A 19,616-nucleotide genomic window follows, 5' to 3' on the forward strand; every position below is an offset into this window, starting at 1 on the left:
GGGGGATCACTGGGAGATCACTGGGGGATCACTGGGATCACTGGGAGATCACTGGGGGATCTGTGGGATCACTGTGGGGTCACTGTGGGATCACTGGGATCACTGTGGGATCACTGGGATCACTGTGGGGTCACTGTGGGATCACTGTGGGGTCACTGGGATCACTGTGGGATCACTGTGGGGTCACTGTGGGATCACTGTGGGATCACTGGGTGATCTATGGGATCACTGTGGGATCACTGGGTGATCTGTGGGGTCACTGTGGGGTCACTGTGGGGTCACTGTGGGGTCACTGGGATCACTGGGTGATCTGTGGGATCACTGTGGGGTCACTGTGGGATCACTGGGTGATCTGTGGGATCACTGTGGGGTCACTGGGATCACTGGGTGATCTATGGGATCACTGTGGGGTCACTGTGGGATCACTGTGGGATCACTGGGTGATCTGTGGGATCACTGTGGGGTCACTGTGGGATCACTGGGTGATCTGTAGGATCACTGGGATCACTGTGGGATCACTGTGGGATCACTGGGTGATCTGTAGGATCACTGGGTGATCTATGGGATCACTGTGGGGTCACTGTGGGATCACTGTGGGGTCACTGTGGGCTCACTGTGGGGTCACTGGCTCCCCACAGCTCGGCAGCAGTCGGGAATGGAGCAGGGAGCGTGTGTTCCTCACAGAAGCCTTTGGGGTTGGATTTTGCACAGCAGGGGCACAGGGACCGGTGTGTTGGTGCAGCCCTTGGCCGTTTGTCAGCAGCTCCCATCCATCCATCTGTCCGTCCCTGCATCCCTGCATCCCTCCCTGCATCCCTGCATCCCTCCCTGCATCCCTGCATCCCTCCTGCACAGGTTGCCTGGCAACCCGGGCTGGAGCCTCCCGGAGCAGCTCGGGGATGATTTATCGGCGGGGCCGGGCAGGGAGCCGGGGGGCAGCGCCGGAGCTTTTAACGGGAGCTGCCCAGAACTGAGCGTGGGGAGCATTTGATCCAGGAGTGCAGCGAGAGCACCCAGAGCTGATAATCAGGGTGCAGTTAGAGCAAACAGAAAGGCTCCTGGTTTAGAATTGAATTTTTTTTTTTTTTGTTATTTTTTTGCTGTTGGACTCCCCCACAGCCACAGGTACAGTGCAGAATGGGAATCAAAGCTTTGCCTGGTGCTTCGGGTGAACCTGTAATCTTTTTCTTCATAAAAATAGCTCTGGTGAAAACCCTGATGGGAAAATACAGCTGGGGTCAGCACAAAAGGTTAGCAACACCCTGACAGCTCCAGGCCCGGGGTGAAGGAAGAGCTGAATTCTCCTGCAGCTCTGGAAATGTCTGAGAGCTGTTGTGTCACCTTCAATATCATGTTGCCTTTCGTGCAGGCTCTTGCATTGATCCCTGGCATTAAACAGAGGAGGGGAAGAGGAGGTTTGTAGACTGGCATTTAGGTAGTGGTTCATGCTGTGGTCACAAGGAGAGCTCTGAGCCCCTGCAAACATCACCTCCAGCCGGGTAAACGGGAGGAAGCTGCGGCAGCCTCTGCCTTGAGCACCTCGGTTCAGCTCCTGCTGCCTGGAGCCCTTTTCCCAGCCGAGCTGTGAGGAGGGATGGAGGGATGGGCAGTGCGTGCAAAGCGTGTCGACAAGAGCATTTGTGTGTGGCTGAGGAGGCAAAGAGGAGAAAAAGGATGATGAATCCACTCTGACCTCCTGAATGGCAATATAAATACTTTATTGAAAATTCTAAATAAATGTGTTTGTAACCAGTAATCCTGCTCTGCGTGCAATCTCATTTAGCCAACTGGGTATGCAAATGTGCTATTAATGTGTTTGCATCCAGTATAAATACACAAATCTAATCTGTTTATATATGTCATTTACACACAGCTGTGCTCACGCTCACTTAATACCAATATTTCCAGCCAGCGAGAGGTACCATGGGAGCTCCATTGTTCCCAACAAAAGCAGCTCCATGGAAGGGGGGTCATTATCATGGCAGGATCTTTTGGCATTCCCTCGAGGGAGGCTGTTGATGGCTGTGGCTGCTGGGGCTGGGAGGTGCCTCTCTGCAAAGCTTTGGGTTCAGTCCCCCACACTTGGGGGCACAATCTCGTTTTGCAGTGTAATTTTTCAGGAAGACAAAGCGATGCAGTTGGGAAGGGAGAGAGCAAATTGTTGGGCACCTTGAAGGCTTTCAGCTGATCTATTCCTTGTCAGTTTGTTTAGAGAGGACACTTGATCTCACAGGCAGATGGCCTGGGGAGTGGAAGGTTGTGCCATGTGTGGGTGACCAGGGCTGCACTCACAAAGGGGCTTTGAATTCCCAGTGGGAACATCCATGCCTGGTAATACAGAGCGGTATCTAATGAACACCACCAAAATATTTTGGTTTTCCGTGTCTTTGAGTGAGAGAACTGGGTGAACATGATTTTATTTTCAAATATCTCTAAATGTGCTGCACACTGAACAGAAGTTTTGCAGCTTGTGAAGATCAAGAAGTAAAGGTGCTTTCATGTATTTAGTGTTTTTCTGCTGTTAACTATGAAAACCCCATAAATTTTCCTACCATATTTATTATAAAAGTTTAAAATACATATTAAATATGAAAAGTGGTGACAACTTCCATTGGCATCTGCCTAGAAAACCTCGGGCCTTCCCAGATATGCACTAAACCTTTTGCTTTCATAATAGCAAAATCTCCCATTTTGTTCGCTTAGAATTAAGGAAAAAGTTGAGAGATGAACTTGCTGTTCTTGAACACAGGCTAAAGAGATGATTTTATTTCATTTTTTATTAGAAAGATTGAGAAATAAATCCTTATTTACCGGACTGAGAAAGATCAGAAGAGGCCCTGTGTGTGTTTGTAAATGTTTTGCATTACACAACACTCTTCACTCATTAACCAGGTGGAAATCACAGGGAGGGAATGAAACAGCACGTGGAATTTCTTAGAGAAAATACATTAGATCTAAACTTGATTGCAGCACCACATCAGAAGAGACACGTTAGGAGCAGTGATGAATTTGCAGGTTCACCAGAGTTGTGCTGCCTTTCTGAAGGTTCCAGCTGGAAATCTCCAGTTGGGAATGGATTAAAGAGTTAATGGAATCTCCAGTTGGGAATGGATTAAAGAGGTGGGTTGTTGTTTCTGCAGTGGCTGTTCTGGGTGCACACTTTCAGCACCAGCTTTATTTGGGGTTGTTGAGGTGGAGGAGCAGAGGGGGAGCTCAGCTCCAGTGCAGCCGGGCTGCAGGGCCTGCAGCAGGCGGCTCCTGTGCCAGGCTGGAAGGGGGGATGATGGAAACCCTGAGGCAGGAGCACTGGCACTGCCAGCCCCGTGCCAAACGTGCCAGCTGAGCTCTGTCAGGCACAGCAGAATGGCTTCATGTGTCTCATCAGGAGATTTGTTCCCCGGGATAAAAGATGGGACCTGCAGGTAACACCCAGGCAAACGTTACCGTGCCTGTTCCTCCCTCTGCCCGGGTTATTTATAGCTCCCTGTGAACGCGCAGGATGCTGCAGCATCTGATGCATTTCATCAAATTATCAAATGGCATTAGGAGGCCTCGTGCTGGGGCTGGTCAATAACCACGGAAACCACCCCATAAAACAGAACCGTGTCTGTCAGCACCCACCGCCCCACGAGCCCTGGGATTTCCTAAAGCTGCTTCACAGCACTCATTATCCACAGCACTTCTTTAATTGTGGCACAGTTTGTCTTCAGTGAGCAGCACAAACAATAATGCTGACAGAATCCTGTCATAAGCAATCTTTTAAAGTTAAACAGAAGTGGTAAAATTGAAATGTTTGTCCTAAAAATCCAAATTATGTACTTATAGAAATGAAACCATTGTGCTTCAGAGCCATTTCCACTTCCTACCCAAACTTATCCATGGGTCTGAGCCTCGTTGTTCCCTGGGTTTGAGGCTATTTTAGCTTGGCAGCTGTCGCTCTCAGATGCCTCCTGTGAGCAGTGCAGCGTCTCCTGCAGCACTGACACACGAATGTGCAATTTGGTGCATGCCATTTGTGCAGGGGAGAACAAATTCAATCAGTGTCAGGCAGTCTGCTTTGTGAGACACCGGGGAGCAACAGGTCACCTCTGATTTGGTGGGCAACTATTTTGTTCTTTTATATTTAAAGCCATTTTGAGGTCTCTGTTGGGCTTGACTTGGAGAAAAGGAGTAGCTGTTCTTGCTGCAGGGAGAACGATGCCTGAATTAATGGAAGACTAGAATAGGAAGGAAAATCTGAAAGTGGTTTTAGAAAAAAGTATTGTTAAGCTTTAGAATTTCTGTCTGAGCTTCTGAAATTATTTTTTGTGTGCTTTGTTATTTGTATATTAAGAAGTGTCTCTCTCTTGCCTTTCTAAAAGGCACAAAGCTCCTTTGTAGCTGGGTATCTCACAGTGCCTCAGTGGCCCAGGGATAGCTCTGTACAATGTCAATAAAGGTGACAGCAGCAGTGGCCAGAAGGATTGACTTCATTCCTTCTTGGAAATTTGGAACAGCATTCCAAGGTCCCTCTGATTCTGTTATTCAGATGGGCTTGGTGCTAGGCTTGCATTTCCAGTAGGGACTTCTGACATCCCGTGGGGTCAAAGGAAAACAGTTTGTCATAGGTTATTGAATCACAGCACAAACCAAATGGATCATAGTTTGGTTAAAAGGGATCTTAGAAAATAAAATAAATGGTTCCCTAAGGATTCAAGTGCACCATAGTAAGCCTTGGGCAAAACAAGGAATAGGATTTGGGTGTTCTCATTTTATGCCATGGACCAGAGTGAGCTCTCCTGTGTCCCTGAGCTGGAGTGTTCCATCTCTGGTTTCTCCTTATTCCTACAGCTTTTTCTGTCACCTTTTGCTGTGTGTGCTGTGAAGTGATGCTACAGAGACACCGTCCCTCTGAACCAGCCCAGGAGGCAGAGCAGGGACTGAGAGCATCCTGCAGTTCCCTTTGCCTTTTGATGTTTCTCCATTTAGCTGGTTTCCATCCTCTGTGAATTCCTGCAGGGAGGAATTGAGCTGCTCTTTGGGATGTTGGGAGCGGTGCTGGGGTGTGTCTGTCACTGCTGCTGCCACCTTCTCTTGCCCAGAGCACCAGCCAGAGGTTTGTGGTGCCAGGGGAGTGATCCACCCACCCCAGCGTAACGAGAATTCCTTGGGAGGATTCACCTGGTAAAAATGAGTGTATGAGTGCACTGGGGACCAGCTGTACTGTGTGGGCACTGAGTATCCTGCTCTGCAGGTACTTCTGCCCGTGTCTGGGGGCTGGTACCTTGCTCTCAGTAAAATTTCCCGTGTTTGGGAGCTCAGGCACCCCTCAAACACTGAAATTCCGGGTGCTGTGTTGGCTGGTTTGGAAGGAGCAGGTGGGTATGAGTAAATCACGCTCTGGAAGGGACTGTAATCTCCGAGCCTTTACAACCCGTGGTTAATTCTCGTCTCCGTGCCCCCGGGCACGTTCTTGGCGAACTCTGCAGTCTTGCTGGTTTTGAGGGTCAGGGTTAGGTGAGGATAGATCCCTGTGGGAGCAAACCTGCAGGATCCTGAGCAGGAGGTTCCAAAGAGCATCCAGCCTTGTGGTGGGAGCTGCTGAGAGCAGGGTTTGGGCAGTGAGTGAACCTTGCTGGGAGTCCTCACACCCTTCACAACATGGAAGCCTATGATCACTGCCTGCCTCCTTCCAGCAGATGTTTGCAAAAAGATGTTGATCCAAAACACATTAAGCCAACTTGAGGCTCGTTTCTCTTTAGGGAATTATAAAATCTCATCTCCCTCCCTTCCCTGGAATAGTAGGGCCCATGTACTCAGCATCCATTATCTTTTTTTTTTGCAGACACAATTTGTTATTTACTCGTTGTTCATACCTGTACACAGTGTTTATAGGAAAGGAAAAGGCCTTCTATTTTTTTGCTTGCTTCTTTTTAGGGAATTATGAATTCTCTTTCCCCTCCTTTCCCTGGAATAGTAGGGCCCACATACTCAACATCCCCTATCGGTTTTGCAGGCAGAAATTTGCTATTTGCTTGTTGTTTATACCTGTGTGCAGTGTTGATAGGAAAGGAAAAAAGCCTCTTTATTTTGGTGTTCATAGGAAAGGAAGAAGCCCTTCTGCAGAATGTCCCTTCCAGAGAGAGGCACTTTGTTCAGCCTTGAGTCTCCTGCTGCTGGCTCGCGGTGGGGATGGGCTGGGGCCCCCCGGCCGCGGCTGTACCGAGGGACGGGGAGAGGCCGAGGCCGAGCAGCACTGAGGGAGAGAACGAGCAGGAGTGAGGGAGAGAACGAGCAGGAGTGAGGGAGAGAACGAGCAGGAGTGAGGGAGAGAACGAGCAGGAGTGAGGGAGAGAACGAACCAGGATTGAGGGAGAGAACGAGCAGGACTGAGGGAGAGAACGAGCAGGAGTGAGGGAGAGAACGAGCAGCACTGAGGGAGAGAACGAGCAGGACTGAGGGGGGAGAACGAGCAGGATTGAGGGAGAGAACGAGCAGGAGTGAGGGAGAGAACGAGCAGGAGTGAGGGAGAGAACGAGCCAGGATTGAGGGAGAGAACGAGCACGACTGAGGGAGAGGATGAGCAGGACTGAGGAGGCAGAGGCCGAGCAGGACTGAGAAGGGAGAGAACGAGCAGGACTGAGGGGGGAGAGGCCGAGCAGGGCTGAGGAGGGAGAGGCCGAGCAGGATTGAGGAGGGAGAACGAGCAGGATTGAGGAGAGAGAGGACGAGCAGGACTGAGGAGGCAGAAGCCGAGCAGGATTGAGGGGGGAGAGGCCGAGCAGGATTGAGAAGGGAGAGAACGAGCAGCACTGAGGGAGAGGATGAGCAGGACTGAGGGGGGAGAGGCCGAGCAGGATTGAGGAGGGAGAGGCCGAGCAGGATTGAGGAGGGAGAGGACGAGCGGGGCTGAGGAGGGAGAGGCCGAGCAGGATTGAGGAGGGAGAGGACGAGCAGGGCTGAGGAGGGAGAGGCCGAGCAGGATTGAGGAGGGAGAGGACGAGCAGGGCTGAGGAGGGAGAGGCCGAGCAGGATTGAGGAGGGAGAGGACGAGCAGCAGCGAGGACGGAGCGGTGCCGGCGGCCGGGGCTGTTCGGCTCTGGGAGCTGCGGAGGGGCAGCGCCGGGGGCCGGGGCCGGGGCTGCCGGGGGCGGTGTCGGGGCCGGGCCCGGCGGGCGGAGGCGGCGGCGGCGGGGCCGGGCCCGGGCCCGGGCCCTTGGCGGAGGGGGGCCGGTGATCCAGGCCGCCTTTTGCGGCGCGCCCCGCGGAGCCGCCCGCCCAGCCCCGCCGCCATCACACGCTGGGCGCCGCCGCCTCCGCCCGGCCCTGCGCGGCTGCTCCGGGGCTCGGCTCCGCTCGGCCCCGCTCCCGGCCCCGGCCCCGGCCCCGCTCCCGGCCCGCTGCGAGCCCCGCCGAGGAACGCGGGGGCTGCGAGCCCTTAACCCCTGCGGCACCTGGCCGAGCCCCGCGCTGCGCATTGCCTTGCGCTGCCCGGCCCCGAGCGGCTCCGGCCGTGCCGCCGGCTGTGGTGGAGCTCCGAGCGCTGGAAGTTGGACGTGGAAGGGGATGCGGTTGGGATTTTTCGGGGTCTTTGGCGAGCCTTTTCCCCCGTTCGCAGCCGTGTAGGTGCGTTTGCTTCCCCGGCAGAGCTCGGGCTCCCGGCGCCGCTCGGCTCCGCTGCCGATCGCAGCAGCCGTTTGGAGGAATTTTTATTTTTTTAAATTTTTTTTTACGGTTTTTTTTTTCCTGCTGCTGACACGCTGTTTTTTGTTATCTTTTATCACAGAAGCGGTTTATTAAGGGGTTGAGGCAGTACGGCAAGAACTTCTTCCGAATCCGAAAGGAGTTGCTTCCCAATAAGGAGACCGTAAGTACATTTGGACTTTATGTAATTCGCCTTTTCTCTCGCTGCTTCGCTGTTTGATCTTGCGAAACTCTCTCCTTTTTACCCCGAATTCTCCTCGGATAAACGGAAGAGAAATCCACAGCCAGCCAAGGTAGCTGCTGATTTTTAGTGCAGTTTTTAGGTCTTGGGGAATGAAAGATGTTACATAAAATAATCGTCATGGCTGGACGGAGCGGAGCCACTGAGCCTGGGTGAAGTGTATTTATGGAGACCAAATCTAATTTTAAATTCTGACATTATGACGGGATAATACATTTTGTGTCACCCGGCTGGGCTCGAGTGGCATCGGGTAATTAAAGAAAACCTAAACCAAAACAACATCTGATGGGATCGGGCAGCCCGAGGTTTGCGCTGCGCCTGTGACCCGCACTCTGCCGGGCTGGGCTTAACTCTTCCCCTTCCCTGGAACTCGAGTTCGGGGATGGATCCGTGGTCTCTGAACTTCCCCGGGTTATGTAACCCTGTCATCCCACCCAAAATCCCAGCGGGGCTCTGGGGACACGGGCAGGGAGCGCTGGGGGACCCCTGCAAAGGAGGCAGGGACGCCTTGGGAACCCGGCCACTTTTCCATTTGTCCTAAAAGAGCCTCGGTTTCTGTCCTGCAGGTGTCCTTTAACTGCGGGGAGGCTTTGGGAAAGTGATTTCCTTTTTGTTCTGGATTTAGAAGGGAGGTAGCTCCATGAAAATGGAGCTGGGCCATTCTCTAGTATTATATTAGTGATGTGGAAAACACTGATTTAAAGCATCACGGAGTGTTTAGACTTTTGTAGGTGTGGAGTCTGGATGTGCACTGGGGAAGAGCATTGCTCTAATAATATTTAAAAAGCTCTCAGTTTCTGTAGGATGATTCCATTTTCCTCCAGGAGGTTCTCGTGAGACAGTGCTGTGATAGCACAAATCTTTGGGTGGTAAATAGTAACACTGTGTGAGTTACAGAGGCAGGGGTGGATGAGACAATTACAAGTTCACTCATTCTGGTTAGAAAGGAAACTCAAATTACTGCTCAGGTGTTGGTGGACTCGAGGATTCCGTTGGATTTTGAGGCCCAGTGCTGGAAAGGTGGGAGCTGGGAAGGAATGCTGGAGTAGTACGGATCTTGTCAACATCTGATAAATCCAGCACAAATCGTGCCTTTCCTCTCCTCTCCAGAATGTCTCCCGGAATGGATCTAGAACAAATCAGTGTTTGCTTCTAGAAATGAATTCTGCTGATGGTAAAGTTGCTGAGGGGCAAAAGTCCTCTTCTGAGTTTGAATTAGAGCAGCTCTGAAGTATACTGTGTTTTTATAAATTGAAATTTATATTTTAAATATGAAATGTGGGGGAGAGGAGTTTGTGACAGAGGAAAACATTGTGCAGGGGGAAGGAAAAAAATCCTGAAAAATGGAGAGTTGGGGGCAGGTGTCTGCCCCTGTTTATTCTACTTAACTTCTTACATTGGAGCTTGGATATCAGGCTTAGGATTTTTGTAAAAGTATTGCAAGTGGTGTTAAACCTCACACAAGGTCTCTTTTTTCAAGTGTTGTATTTTTGTTTCATTAGGTGTAATTTTTTACTACAGAGAAGACTAAATATTAAGTCTGTGCTGGGGGAAGTTTCACGTTGATGGGTTTGGGCTCAGGGTTTTTTTAGCCCCTGTGGTAACTGATCTACAAATAACCTTTGACCTACAACGGGTTGTTTATAATCTGCGCTTCCTATTTTTGCCCACAGACCTCACTTCTGCTTTCTTTAATTCCCAATCTTTTTCAGCCAAAATTTACAGCTTTTGCTATAGGAAGACATTGCAGGATAAAGGCTGCAGTAAATATTTGACTGTCCAGTTCTGCTTCTGTTCCTTAAAGTGGAGTAATGAGTAATGTAAATGACGAGGCTGTGGGATTAATTTGTCTGTATTTTTTCATCACCAGGATAATTTCAGATACTTTGCCTGCCATTTTTCTGTTGCAGTGTGAAGTAACCCTGTAGCAATTTCAGAAACACCAGGAAAAGGCTTTATTCTTCTGCATATTAACATCAGCAAAACTCTGAAAAGTTGTTCTATGGTTACTAAAGCAACTTCCAGCTATTTAAATATGTGTCAGGGGCACTCTTGGAGTGACTTGCCCTAATGGCTCTTGAGCATCTTATTTATTAAGAGTTTTCCTTTCTGGTCACTGAAGGCTGTGGGGAGGGGACCCAGGGGGTTTTTGCCTCTGCAATCCCCACTAAAAGTTAAATCTCCTTATTATCGTGATTTTAGTAAAATATGTCCTTTCCTGGACCCTTCACTGGGGGAAAATTCTCCCTAATGTCACCCTAAACCCTATGGCTGGAACATGGAAACAGTGGAAGAAAAGGAATGCAACAGAAATACAGAATTCTTGTAGAGACCAGGCCTATTTTATGTTAAATCAAGCTGAGGCTGCTGTGTAGAAAGTCAGGATATAGAGGTGAACATGACATTGTATTTCTTTTCTACTTTGGGAAGGTGTAAAGTGGCCGTGGTGAGAGATGAGAATTAGGCCATCCTGTTCTGAGCTTGCACAAGTGTGTTAAGGAATGTCCTATTTGAGTTGTGCCTTGGCTTTTTTTCCCCTCCATAGTTAGTGTGCAATATCTTTTGAGAAAACCTTGTATTTCTCATGTGTGTTTTAAGGAAGTTAGCATATATTTTCAATGATTTTTAAATTGTTTCTTCTAAATGAGTGATCCTCAAGAAAAAAGCTTTATGAAAGAGAATGTTTATTCCATATCAAAGGTGTGTTTGTTTGGGTCTTCACTCTGCTGGTTTATTTCGCATTTCCAGTTGATTTCCATGTTTATGTCCAGGAGGGGTTCCCAGTGGATGTGGGAATAAAGAACTGCAATGGATCAAGGCAGGTGCTGCTTTAATGTTGGATCAGTGTTAACCTGCTCATTCTCTGGAGGAAGAGCCTGTGTGCAGATGAGCCATGAGGTTTCTAAATGAAACTTCTGAAACTTCCTTGGGTTTCCACTGACCTGTCTGAAATGCACCTTTTCCTTTATTTCCATGTGGCTCTCTTCCTTTTATCTCCCCCTGGGTGGTTTCCACTTAGTGGCAGCTGACACAGCTGATGAACTGCCCTGCTCTCCTTTGGTTCCTGCTTAGCAGCAATTCTGATTCCTCTTTATGGGAAGAAGTAAATTTTGGAGGCTTTTCAGTGACATGAACACTTTTCAATAATTACTTCCATTTAAATTCCCATGTTGTGAGAATGAAAGGTGCACAGCTGGCAACAGTTTTCTTAACTATCTGGTTTGGCTTTAAATGTGGTTTTATTCGCCTCCTATCCACCCATTTTGGGATAATTTGCTAAAACTTCGTGATAATACAGGATTTTCCGAGTATTTAACATTCTGCTCTGAATTCTTTAGATGATTACACTGAGCTACTTGAATTTGAGAGTTTTAGAAGCACCAGCATTGTGATAGGCCTGAGATAAAGGTACTTAAATGCCTCCAAGGTTGGGGATTGCCTTTCTGTGTTCATGGAAACAGCTTAACTCTGTGTTGGCTTCGGGCAGGAGGGAAACAGGAACAGGGAGTGGACGGGAGCTGGAGCAGGGCAGTGACTCCATCAGAGCAGGAGAGGAGGTGCCAAGTCCTGGTGTCACCTTGCTGGGATCCAGAGCTGGCTGCTGCTCCCCAGCCTGTCCTTGTGCTGCTCTCCCAGAAACGCTTCTGGGAGCCTCAGTTTGTTGGAACTGTGCAAGGCCAGAGTCCCAGCAGGAACAGAATTGTTCCCCAGTGCCTGGGGTTCCTGCAGCCTGCTTTGGTGCTGTCTGAGCAGTGGAGCTCCAGCCCCGTGCCCCCAGACGTGGGGATGTGTGTGTGTGTCCCTTGGCAGCTGTTCCTAGGTTCAGGACTGATCTCTGTTATCCTGCCAGACTGCCATCATGGCCTTGGCTGCAGCTGAATCGAGATTTTGGAGCCACCTTGTCTCTCGTGGGGACGGGCCTGAGCACGTGGGGCCCTTGTGAGAGCTCTGGGGATGTTCTGGGGCTCTCCAAAGGCGCCTGTGCTGCCCAGGGCCAGGTCCTGGTGCCTGTGCCCCTCTGTCCTGGCAGCCTCAGCTCCTGGCAGGCCCTGCAGCAAGCCCAGCAGGAGAACACTGGGTCTTTGTGCAGACTCTGTGCTAATTTGGGGTTCAGTTTCCCCATTGAGCACATAGGTATCTGTGGTGTGTGTGATTCTTGGTTTGGCTGCTGAGCAAGGGATGACAGAGTGCAATCGAAAGATCTTGCCTCTGGGTGGATGCTCCTTTATTTAGCTCTACAGCACAGTGTAAACAGGAGTTCTGAATATTGGCTGTTTCCTGACATTGAAATACCTGCAGTGTGCTGTACTTATGCACATAAGAACTAAATATGCATCATTTCTTTAGGAAAAATGGTCTCTCTTCTGATAGTAAAATCTTTCTCTTCAAATTAAATGCTGCTGGGACTTACCTCAGAGACTAAATAAGCTGTGCTCTGTTAATGTTAGGAGGCAAAACGAGTGCAGAGTGAGCTTTCAGCATAAACTTCTGTTTAATTTTAGATTGGGGTTTAGATAAACAATTTTATTCTTGCCTCATTAATGCTTAATCTTGTGTTACATAATACACAATATTGGCTTCCTGAGTAGCTCTTAAATCTAGTGCAAATGTGTGGTAGCTGAAAGGTCAGTGCAGTTAGCATATGTGCAGGCTGGCAAGGTGGCTGTCCCCTCTGAGCACAGACGGAGCCCTCCCCGTGCCACTCCTGATGGCAGCCAGCAGCCCCAGGAATATTTGTGCAAGGCTCTCCTGAGCATCTGAAAGGTAGAACTTCTCCCTCGACACGATTGTTCAAATAGCAGAGTGCCTTTGATCAAAGGAGGGGGATAATTAGATGAATATCTCTTGGTCTGTTGGTATAAAGTGATTACTTAGCCCTACATTGGCTTTTTAATATTTGCATTTAGTGGTGAGCCTTGTTTGTAGCAGGAGCTGCGTTGTGGCTATGGCGTGGGCTTTATCCCTGCTCTGCTCTCCCCGAGGAAATCTGGTTTATTTGAGGCCATATTCCCCTAATGATGGAATATTAATACAGTGCAGTCAAGGCATATTATTTCCTGCCTTGTCTTTGCTGCGTGAGCGTTCAGAGAGGGACAAGCTGTGGAAGCCTTTTCTGTTTGAAAGCTGAACCTTTTTCTTTAATAACTTGTTCTAGCCTGGATGCAGTCAGAGCTGAAATTTTCCATTAGAGTTTGAAGCGACTGCCAACATAAACAGCCACTGCTTCTTTTCATTTCATCCTGCTCGCTGCTGCTGCCGCTTCCAGAGCGTGGCCATTGCAGGCACAGGGCTTTGCTCTTCCTCAGACAGGGGCTTGTGGGCTTCACATTTCCCAAATGCTTTCAAATGCTAGGCTGAGACTTTTTGCTTCAGTCACAGCAGATATCCTACTGGGCTTCAGTCCAGTTAGAAACAGGGGCAGAGGCAGCAGTTGCTTTTCCTGTGTAAGTGAAACCACCGAATCATTTGCATAACAAACTCTTCTGGAGGGAACACGCTGCTTTTTATTTTATTTTATTTTTTCCTGTTTCTGTGAGCGTGGCTGTCTCAGCTGAGGGAGGAAGAGCACTGCATTAATGTTTGACTCAAGGTGAGGCAGGGTGCTGAGGCAGCTCCCAGCCAGGCACTTAGACCAGGAGCAGGGCGAGGAAAGCCAAGGAATGTAATGAAATGCTGAGCTCATAGGAGCTGAGCTCAGATGGAGATATTCCTGAATTTAAGTGACTCTGAGCTGAAGGCTGTTTGCAGAGGGATGTTCAGTGTGTGTGTTCGCTGTGATCTGGTTTGTTTTCAAAAGTTTAACTGTTAAACCTATTGCAAATGTCATAACTTTATTGGATAATAAACCAGGAGGTTTGGAAAGGTCTTTAAAGAGACATAAAGGTTTAACTCACACACCCCACGGTGTCTTTCTTCTTCTCTAGAAGGGACTCCAGGTGTTGAGCACAGCTCCTGGCAGGCTTGGGCCACGGCTCCGTGGTTCATCCACGTGTGTTCCTCCAGATTCCTGGGTGTATCCTGTCAATTCCCGTGTCCTGGGGGTGCATCTTGCCTGGCTCTGAACAGCCCTTTCACCTGGCCTGTGCCACGTGTGTGCTATTTGATTAATGATTGATTAATGACCGGCTCCAGCTTCCAAAGACCAAAATACCCTTTCCCAAAGCTGCCTGTCTCAATTCCAGCTGAAGCAAGCAAAACCAAAGAAATAAAGTACCTAAAATGGGCTTTGTTTTTTTGTTTCTGTTTTAAATCTCCTAAGCATTCTCTTAAGAGGATTAATTTTCAATTGTATCATTTTACTTTTGTATTCCAAAGGTAATTTACAGCGTCATCAGCTCAAAAAATGAACTGCTTATTTGACTTTCTTCCTAAGAAACCCTCATAGATGGAGAGCATAAAAGCAGAAGGTGTGTTCACTGTGCCAGCTGGACTCTAGAATTGACTTTAGCATGGGCAATAAATCAGCTCTGCACTCCAGTGGCTTTTTTTTTTATTATTTTACATTACAAGATTGGATCTCATTGTTTATTTTTCTCTGAAGGTTTAGAGGTAGGTAGGAGTAAAATATTGTTGCAAGTAAAAGAGGGCCATTAGGCAATTGCATTGAGTTCTGTCAGGGAGCCAGAAAGGACAATTTCTGCTTTGTAGGGAAAAGTCTGTAGACAAAGATACAAGCCAAGATTATTTGGGTAATTGATACAATATTGTCTGAGCCTTCCTCAACAACTGAGAGAACACAATGCTGCTCCTCAGAGTTCTGTTCCACTGCATTTTCCTTACTTTCTGTTTATAATTCACCATCCTAAGGAATTTCAGTTTGTTTATTTTCCTATTGTGAATTCTCTTTTGCATCTGTGCTGAAGGGTATGTGTGATTCTGGTTAAAATGCTTTTGTTCATCAACAGCTGTATATTTATTCTGTATTTTCCTTCCCTGTGAGAAAAACCAGCAGCTTTTTTTCTTCCCTGGCAGTTGTCAGATTGTATCAAATACTCAGACATCAACCCTGAGGTCCTGTGAATTGCAGGTACATAAAATAGGTGTCTGGTAAAGGATTTGTGCAGTTTATTTTCATGGTTGAGCGTCCCAGCCTGGCAAGACTTTTCCAGGGCTGCCATGCATCAAACCCTTCCTGGTGTTTGTTCCCCATCCAGTCAGTGACTGAAGATGCGCTTTAAAACTTGAAAATGGCTTTCAGAAAGGCAAAAATAAACCAGGCATATAAGCAGCAGTGCTGTTTGTGGGACATCTTGTCCCAGAACAGTGCTAATGTTTTAAAATCTGGGTAACTCCTGGAAGAAATGAATCTGTATAATCCTGCCTGGGGACTGACTTTTGAAATGACTTAGGAGAGAAATACTCTCCAGGTAATCCTCTGTGTGCTGCTCATCGTGTGTATTTACAGTGTGTGAGACAGAGATTACAGTTTCAAGAGCTACAGCAGCAGTTTGCTTTGAATTTTCGAGTTCAAGGAGTAAATAAATACAAACAGCTTGGGCTTGTTGTGAGCCGTGTTCAGGGGAGGCAGAGGAGTTCTGCAGAGCAGAGTTTGGTTCCTTAAAACACACAGGGAATTGTGCCTGGCTTGTGTGGGGCTCACAGAGCAGCCAGCTGGGGCAAAGGATTGTGCACTAGGGAAAAAACCCTCTGTTGGCAGAGAAAAAATAATAATAAATAAAGAATCAGTGTACTTAGAGTGTGCTGTCACAGAGCATGGAATGAACTTTATTCTTCCACAGATCACTGGGCTCAGGCATCACCTCCTACCCCTGATGTAAGAACAGCACCCACTGCCTTCCCCTGGCTCCAAAGCTGCCCCCAAACACATCAGTCACTCCTAAATATCCTGTAATGTGCTCCTGGAACTGGGAGAAAAGACAATAACAACTCCAGGAGACAGATGCACTCGTTTTGTTTCCAGCCAGCTGTAAAAAAGAAGCAGTGCTTGATTACTGGGGTTTTTTTGCTGCTTGTTTTTTTTCATGCCAAGGAAGAGTCCCAGGAATTACAGAGATGGTGGAATAAAGTGAGAATGGGGAGAGGCTGTGCCACAGGGGAGGTGAAGCAGTTTGTGCATGGAACTGGCTCTGTAAGCATAAGAAACATTTAACATCACACGTTGAAATCTGCTGCATTTGCTTTGGCTTTGTTTTTCCTTGCCATTCTGTATCTGAAGGAAAAACGCTTAGGAGTGTGATAGAATTCAGATTGTCAGGACATAAAGATGCTGGTGATTACTTCTGGGTCAGGGTGATGTCGTTTTGGGTGAACTCCTGTTTTCTCCCAGCACAGGGAAGGGAGGATTCCTGTTCTGCAGGGTGCCAGGAGGGCTGTAAGTGTCAGCCAGAGCCCTGCACACCTGCACCATGCTGGATTTACGGATATTTGGGATATGGAGAGGTTCCTTTCCCTGCCAAGAGGTGCATTAATGTCTCCTGGTATGTGGGAAAGCTGTGAAATGCTCAGGCTTTGGGTTTCCTATTCCTGCTCAGGAGGAATAAGGATCTTGCAGGGCTGGGATCCCCCACTTGTGGTGTTTGTGCCTTTTCCCTGGGGTCAGGAAGGGCTGCAGGACAGAAATCCAGCCCTCCTTCCCTTCCTGCTTCAGGCTGGTTAAGAAGGTGCAGGTGATGTCCCAGCAAACCCTGAGTGATTCCACAGAAAACCTTCGGCTTCTTGCATGGCTTTTTTAAAATCCCAGGACTTTGACAGACGTGTTTCCTTCTGATTCAGATTTTTCAAGGTTAAATTTGTCGATTGCCCTTTGCTTTGTGAACTTTGTGAGCTGGGGAGGTGTAAGGGAAGGAGCTGCTCTCAGAGTAATTGCTGTGTTTGAGAACTTGGAGTGTTAAGAAACAAAGTGTTACAAGAGTGATGACAAAATCCCAGCTGCTGACGGTGGTGGTAGTGGTGGTTGGGCAATCCCTCCTGACTCTGGTCACCTGGGATGAGGAATTGGCAGGGAATATTGTTTGTTTTACGCTACCAAACTCCTGTACAGCAGGAGGAGATCTGGCAGGGAAAAGGTGCTGCTCAGTGCTTTTATTGCCATGGTGAAATAGTTTGTTCTTGGGTGGAACAGTCGAGCTGATCCTCCCCCTCCCCCAGACACTTCGTGGGCTCCTTTTTCCCTTGCAGTGCCCCTGACACAACCGGAGTTATTTTGTAGGATGCCTCCAGACCCTTCAAAGAGAGGAGAGCACATTCCAGGTTATAAACCAGCTCTCTGCTCCTGCAATCTGAGAAGTCCTCCCTGGTGTTTAACCCGGAGCCTGCTTTGTGCCTCTTGTGTAAAGCACCAGGACATCCCACAGGAACTCTTGATTTATTTTGCTAACTCTGCCCTTCTCTGTGGTTCACAAACCTCTAATGGGCTGTGAAGCTCCAAGATTTCTGAGTTGAACAGTAGAAGTTTTAAGAACCTCCTCTACTACATGAAAGGCTTAACACTTTCCACATGCTGGGTTTTTGGATCATGAAAAGCTGATCTCCTACAAATCGAGTTTGTAAAGCTGAGGCATCCTGGGCCAGGGCTGGTTAATGCTGTTGTGAAATTGGGGGGAAGGAAAAAAAAACCCATAATGAATACTCTGGGCTTTGGGCCAGCCAGGAAGATCTGATACAGTGAACGTGTTTCTGTTGCCCTTTGTTACTGTTGAGTTTGATTAGCTTTGTTTCTGGTAAGTTTAATTACAGTTGTTTTTTATTTTTATGGCTAAGGAGGGGATCTTTGCCAAAGCTCAAGTCTTTCATTACCTCCGTTGCAATGAGAGGGAACTGGGGAAATAAATCATGCCACCTCCCCAACAAACAAGCCAAAGTAAAACCAAAAGAAACCCCACTAAGCTAGAAACCCAGCCCTTTTCTCTCTCCTTGCCCTGTTCCTGCAGTCTGCTACTTTCCATCTGTTATTTTCCCTTTCTGAAGTTTCTTTTAGGCTTTTAGGGTTGAGGTGAATTTACTTTGTGCACTAAGTTGCTGTTTTGGCCGGGCAGGGCTCTTCACCTGTGGTTGTTGTGCTTCCCTGGAGCTTGTCTGGCTCCTGTGCACTTCCTACATGGATTCCTTCAGTGCAGGAATAGAGCTGGGGTGGAAAATGGCTCAGAAACTGGGAGATCAGGAGGGACAGAAACACGAGGGGTTTGGTTTGGGCTCTGGTTTTGCTCTGCAAAACCTTGCCCGTTGAGATGTGATTAAAAATATTTGCCATAAACCTTGCACAGGCTGGGCTCTAAAGGAGCATATGGAAAAACACATTTCTCCTGATCCCCACTGCTGCAGGAGCTCCAGACTGCTCAACAGCTCAGGTTTTGTAACTGGACCTTCACCTTGCTGTGGGGAAGTGACAGGGACAGAGGCTCCCCTCCCTGAGTGCTGTGCTAAAGTTGTATTGATTTAACAATTCCACCTCGTGTTCTTACCCTGTGCCATTTGATGGGAAGGATTTTTTTTCTTGTTGCCTGGCTTTAGAAAAACATCGCTTTTAGAGCTTCTGAAAAGAAATTGTCTGCTCACTGTGGGTATAAATCTCCCCTTCCTATCTGCCACCTATTTATTCTATATTATTCTATCTATCATAATGGTTTTGTTTCAGACAAATCTGTGTGTCTTAAACTTGTAAGAATTTAAAAATGATGTAAATGATTTTCAGCTAAAGGATGAAGAGGAGGGAAGTCATGATGGATTTGAGTAACCACAGAGTTGTACCCCAACACTGCCCAGGAGGTATTTGGAAATCCTGCATTTGCTTAGAGAAGCTTTTATTTAACAGGAGTTGTAGCTGCTGTAGGGAAACGTGGACATTGTGGGCTGCAGTTTGTGGTTGGGAATGACCCCACTTGCCCCTCTCTTGTGGCTGTTTTTCCACAGAACACATTAATGGAGCTGCTGAAACAAAGCCATGGGGCTGGTCCGTGTGTCAGTGAAAATCCAGCTCCCACCTCGTCCAGTCACTCCTTCGTGGCTCTCATCCTGTGTTTACAGTCCTGAGTCACAGCTCTGCCGTGCTGGCATTTACAGATTGCAACTGCCCAAGTTTTCATTGCTGCAGTAATTAAGGAACACGTAACAGATGCCTGTGAATCAGCTCAGGATAGCTGGGGTGAGGTCTTCATGTCTGCTCCAAACCAGCGTTAAGGTTTCAGGTTTCTTTGAGTTGCTGAAGTTCTGCTTTGACCTTTTCAAGGGGACTTACATAGCAAAGGTATGGGAAATGTTTAAAACTGAGTTTGGTATTATGTTTGACTGCTTTAGTTGACATCTCTGAGCTGAAATTGTGGATGGAATCCTGCAGGCTGTGGATAAACAGCATTTCTGGTGCACTGCTCAGTCTGGGTTTGCCATTCCATAAAGGTCATGTCAAAATGAGGGGAAAACCCCAAAACAAATCAGCAAAACCCAAACCCAGACTAGCAGGGACTTCATCTTTTAGGAATTAGGGGTTCTGATTTTTCAGATATTTCTGCTTCAGTCTGTCTCCAGCAATGCATCCACTCTCCCTCAGTGGTGAGGACAGCCCATGGTGTAATTATTTCCCAAATACTCTGCTCAGTCAGTCTCCAGCTGGAGTTGTAGAGGTGCTGTGTTGGCACAGCTCCTGAGGAGGGGCAGTTTCTGGAGTGGGGATAATTCTGCAGGTGCAGCAGGGAAGCAGCTCGTGGAAATCAGTGGATGGACACTGATGATCTGCTCT

General features: G+C 48.0%; 1 protein-coding gene and 1 long non-coding RNA gene across 7 annotated transcripts in view; both read left to right on the forward strand.

The window, feature by feature from the left end:
• Window positions 1-19,616, forward strand: part of RERE (arginine-glutamic acid dipeptide repeats) — a 183,329-nt gene that overhangs the window by 134,890 nt on the left and 28,823 nt on the right. For all 6 annotated transcript variants that reach the window (XM_058854960.1, XM_058854959.1, XM_058854958.1 and 3 more), the window contains one exon: window positions 7,766-7,846. In XM_058854960.1, the coding sequence (XP_058710943.1) occupies window positions 7,766-7,846 (81 nt within the window). The remainder of the gene's footprint in view (window positions 1-7,765; window positions 7,847-19,616) is intronic.
• LOC131587293 (uncharacterized) lies at window positions 1,113-1,756 on the forward strand. The gene is made up of 2 exons (XR_009279337.1): window positions 1,113-1,250; window positions 1,370-1,756. It is a non-coding gene; the product is annotated as an uncharacterized LOC131587293 (long non-coding RNA).

This window comes from Poecile atricapillus, chromosome 22, assembly GCF_030490865.1.
Source record: "Poecile atricapillus isolate bPoeAtr1 chromosome 22, bPoeAtr1.hap1, whole genome shotgun sequence".
Classification (NCBI taxonomy): Eukaryota; Metazoa; Chordata; class Aves; order Passeriformes; family Paridae; genus Poecile; species Poecile atricapillus.